The 4865-nt window shown below is 45.7% G+C and overlaps 1 protein-coding gene across 2 annotated transcripts; it reads left to right on the forward strand.

Moving 5' to 3' along the window:
* The first annotated feature begins 445 nt into the window (after positions 1–445).
* On the forward strand, positions 446–4395 carry SMIM30 (small integral membrane protein 30). Of its 2 annotated transcripts, none has more exons than XM_027457452.3 (2): positions 446–593; positions 1641–4395. In XM_027457452.3, exon 2 carries the CDS (start codon positions 1704–1706, stop codon positions 1887–1889), a length of 186 nt encoding a protein of 61 aa, XP_027313253.1. In that variant the 5' UTR covers positions 446–593; positions 1641–1703; the 3' UTR covers positions 1890–4395. The 2 variants fall into 2 exon arrangements, with proteins under 2 accessions (XP_027313253.1, XP_027313249.1); XM_027457448.3 differs by lacking the exon at positions 446–593 and adding an exon at positions 765–935.
* Positions 4396–4865: the final 470 nt, after the last annotated feature.

The raw sequence follows: 4865 nt of genomic DNA on the forward strand, positions 1-4865 counted from the left end.
ATTAGCACAGCTATGTCTGGTTATTTCTATGCCTGTTCCAAAGACACACACTTCATAATAACTGCTTATATGTCTTTTATACAAACATAAGCACACACGTTTTCCACTAAAAAACAAGTGCTTAAGCTTTGATTAGGAACTAGTGAGGTATAGCTAGTGGCATTTACATGTACAGTGGTGTGGCATTTACAAAAAAAAAGCCATTTTAGCCCTGTTCAACGTAATGAAATGATATTACATTGCAACACAGTACTTCCACAAGCACCATTGTCTAAAGCAAAATAGGTCAAGCTTGACTTGGATGCCGGGGGTGAGCTCAGGTGACGCCCGATTCCCCTTGCTTTCTGCCTGTTTCGTTGCAGCAGGCGCCGTGCGCCCGTCAGACCGCCCTAGCCCTGCTGAGCTGGGGCTGTGATGGTGGCACCCACCACTGCTTGGTACCACGGTGGAAGTGAACCGGGCAGCGGCTGCAGTGGGACTGAACGCAGCTCGTGCTATTTAATCGTTTCGAGGGAGACGAGCGGACAGCCAGCCCGATCGCGTTTCTATTGACTCCGCCTCGATGCCGCCCCGCAGCCGGCTCCCCGTGCCAGGTGTGGGTGAGCCCCCTCACAGCCGCCGCCATGGCGGCTCTCACGGGAGGGCGACTTCCCTCACGGCAGGCACACGGGGCTCGGCGGAGGGCCGGAGCCGGGCCGCGCCGCGGCGCTGCGTGCCGGGAGGGAAGGGAAAGGATGAAAAGGAAGGGAAGGGAGAAGAAGGAGGCGGCCCGGCCGGGTCACGCCCGCCCCTGGCTCCGGCCCCTCCGCCGCCCCTTCCTGTGATGGCGGCCGGCGGCCCCCGGCAGCGCGGCGAGGCGGCGCGGGCCGGCCCCGCGGGGAGCTGAGCGGGGACGTTCCCAGCCCGGAGCCAGCGGCGCTGCCCTGCGCCGGGAGGTGACCGGGGGGCGACGCGGCCGGTCCCGCGGCGGGTGGGCGGCTGGGGGGGGCGTCCCGCTGAGGGCAGGGGCTGTGGGAGTGCCCCACGGCCTCCCCCGTGGGTTGGGGTTCCTGCTGCTGGCGCCCATGCGCCCTCCCCGAGGTGCTTGTGTGGCCCCGGGGCGAGCAGCGTGGCTTTTTATTGCCTTGGTTTCTTCGTGGTGGCCTCAAACTGGTTCTGGTGCAAACAGAGAGGGTATTTGTTCCACAGCGAGCGTATGCACAGGGAACTTGCTCAGAAGAAGGACTGAAGGTTAAATCCACGACCTCCAGAGCACATACCCATTGCCCCACGTACACAGAGGCTGTGCCAACTCCAAAAGGTAGAAAACCGAGAGGAAAAGGCCCCTGGTGGAAAAGGCACGGCCTGGGGTAAGCAGGCACTCCCACCGCAGACAGCGGAGCACATGCTGCCCTGACCTCGTGATGAGACTGAGAGATTTATTTTCGCCGAGTGGAAAAGGAAGTGAAAAGAGTTGCAAACCCTCTCGTTTCCTCATATTAAGTGATTCATTTTTGCAGTTGGTTGTGAAGATAAAACCTGTATGACCTACATCCTGTGCAGATACTTGTAATGCAGCAGTCACATTGGTTGGCTTTTGGGGGAGAATCCAAGGGGGCAGCAAGGGAAATCCTGTCACGTTCCTTCTGTTTTCCTTGTAGATACCTCAGACGTCCCTGCGTTCCAGCACTTCCCTCGTTTAACTTCCCTGTGGGGTCGGCAGCATGTCTTCTACCGGGAGCACCTCAAAACTTTTCCTGGCCCTCGCTTCGCTGCTGCTGGTGCTGCCAGCGGTTGAAGCCATGGATGCAGGAGATACGATTGCCTTCCTGCTGGGCCTCGCTGTCAGCGTCATTGGATTCTGTGCCTGCCTCGGCTTGTATGCCAGGAAAAGAAATGGACAGCAATGATGTCAAGAAGATGCTCAAATGAAGTGTATTTCCAAATACTGCTTGGGATTGAGGTCTGGGACTTAACACTGTGTTCCAGTTCTGGATAGCTTTCTAAAACTTGTAGTGGGTAATTCTGCAAACCCCTCTTACTGTGCAATACAGCAGATCGAGATTGTACTCAGTAGAAGGGATTTGTAGGATCCCGTCCTCATGACTGTAAGGTGATGTTACATTGCTTGTGATTAAATACTGCCTTAGCAGAGGTTAAAAAACTGTTTGAATGGGGAAGGAAAACCATAGAGTGGTTCACAGTAAATGATTGCAAATGAAATGTGTGAGGGAGACTATCAACAAGGTCCGCAATATTGGTTTCAGGGGTTAATCAGGTGGAAGCAGCTATTAGTCTTCCAGTCAGGATGACAGAGCTTTGGAAATACCTCTAACGAGACAACTAGCGAGCAGGCTGCTTTGACATGTGTGCATGTGCTCACATTCTTTGTAATGACAGTTAGTACCTAACAACTTACTTCTGCTGTCACAGGGACAAGATTTGGGAGAGCTAAGAAAACATGGAAAACTTCATTCTATTGTGTTTTTATTTTAGAATGTGCCCCTTCTGTAGGCTGAGTTCTTGTTAGCAGAATGGGACCATTAATTTTCTTTAACATGAATTTTGCATGTAAATCAAATCAAATAAGGGTTATGTTTTGTTGCCACATGTTTATTATTTGCACTCAGCTTTCCTTTAAGCACACAAGGTTTAAAATTTTTTCTTTTTTACTTTTTTCCCAAAAATGAAGATTTAGCTATTTTACTGAGGAATTATGTGTAGTGTTTCTGCATTAGAGGGTTGTTAGAAATATATCAAGGCAGTTGTTCACATTTCTTTTGTAATATGGAAACCATTTGCTTTGTTAAAATCCTGGTTTTAGTCAACAGATCTGTTGTTCTTGAGCATCATCCTTATGACAAACTTAGTGTTATTAGCTAAGCATTTAGGCTTCTTATTTACTGATACATTGGAGTTCCATGGAAGGACCAAAACCAAAGTAAACAATCCTGATGCAAAATCCTATTCATACTCAGTCAGATTGTGTTATGTGGTTGAAAGAATCTACTCAGTAGCATATCTAGAACCCACTTATTGCTTTTAGTACCAAAGGGGAAATGGTACAGCCAAGAATCTCTACCACAAATCCCTCTGGCTTATTAGGTTGTTCTAGCTGTCAGCTTGATGCAAGGAATATAGTCCATAAAAGCAAATAAATAGCAGCGGAATAAGCAGCGTAGGAAGGTGAACTCTCCACAGTTCACAGAATTTCCTTCAGATCTTGTTTTGTGGGTACTGCCACTCTTGCTAGAAATCTTGGCTTTTATCTTTTGGAGCTGGGGAAAAAGGTTAAATGTGATGCAAAGTTATATATTTTGATACTGTTTCTCCCTTTTCTGTGTAAATGTTTCTGTTCAGTAGAGCACAAAGCAACAGTTAGAAGAATTGTCAAGTAGGTCTTACGTAAGTAATTGGATGGGCAGATCATGTTCTACAAATTCTAAGATTTCTATGTTCTGTATGCCATTTGTGGCCGTTTTGACTTCCCTCTCTAGCTTCTGAGGAGGCAGAAGCCTTGTTCATTTCAGTCTTGCAACTTGTGTTTCTCTGTCTCATGGCTGATAGCAGGAGGAAGGTAAAATTAAAGCTTCCAAAATTTCGTGGGGCTGAAACTGTAGAACTCAACACAGCAAGCTGCAGGAATGGTGGTTTCTGCTCTCAAACTACAGGAATAATAATGGTCACAAAGTTGCTGTGATGAAATGTAAGCCTTTCCATGTAGCTCTTCTCAAACTCCATTTGTGACTTCCAAACACCACAATGGGATGCGGTGCACCATTCTCATACTTATGAATGAAATTTACAGCCCAACAGGGAGCTTTGGTGTCACCTTCAAAGGCTGCCCTGGAGCAGTAGATGGTCCAATATGTGATTTTTTTTTGACTGGGTAGATGCAAGCACACATCATGTGTGATCTGCGTTAGAGCTTGGCTAAACCATTAATACCCTTTCAAAACAAAAGATAAAAAAAAATAAAAAAATAAAAAAAAATGACAAACTCAATTCACTTTGTATCTCCCCAAATTTGAGAAGTCTGCCAATTTTTCAATAGAATATTAAATAATGCTCTTTCAACAGAATACATTTTATCACAAGCAGCTTTTCTCAGATTCCTTTATCTTCACATTGAAAAGATCCCTGGCAATGGTTTCACAGGACTGTGCAACAGTTTCACTCCAGGAGAATGAAATTTTAGCAGAATAATTAGTGTCAGGCTGTAGGGATACGAGGAACTGTGGTGTTTGCCTGAAGCTTTATGTTCTCCATTGAAAGGTGTTTGCACAGCACAATGGCGTTCCCTAGGCTCTGACAGAGCTTTATTGTTGGCAACTTGCATTTGTCAATGACTTGAGTGTAAAATTGGATATCCCTCTTTTTCTTCTGTTTTAATAAACTTTCACATATGATTTGTTACCAGTTTGATGAGTAGTTGTTATGAAAAGGAAAACAGGGATGACAGAAATGACTGAAAGTGCTGCAATTCCTTATATTAAATATTTTCTTCCATACTTTTGCTTCCATTAGGTGACTTACAAATTTAGGTGTTGGTAAGATGTCTTTTCTGAACAAATTGTGTACTTCTTTGTCCTGTTACTGTTACATGTAAAAGTTACCTCATTTCAATATTAGTTACTTAAGAGCGCTTTTTAAGAGGCTGGCCCTCTTACTTTGAATCTGACAGCTTGCAATTTTGAAGAAGCCTGTTTTCTCTGGTACCAGGGAAACTTGAAGTATTTATTTTTCCTTTAGACTACAAATTTTGAACATTACTATTATGTAGTTGCCTTTGTACCAGAAAAGCCATTTATGGCAGTTTTCTAGCTGGAGACCCAAAGCACATAAAGGACCATTTTCTCTCTTTTTTTTTTTTTTTTTTCCTAAAG

Source organism: Anas platyrhynchos, chromosome 1 (assembly GCF_047663525.1).
Source record: "Anas platyrhynchos isolate ZD024472 breed Pekin duck chromosome 1, IASCAAS_PekinDuck_T2T, whole genome shotgun sequence".
Classification (NCBI taxonomy): domain Eukaryota; kingdom Metazoa; phylum Chordata; class Aves; order Anseriformes; family Anatidae; genus Anas; species Anas platyrhynchos.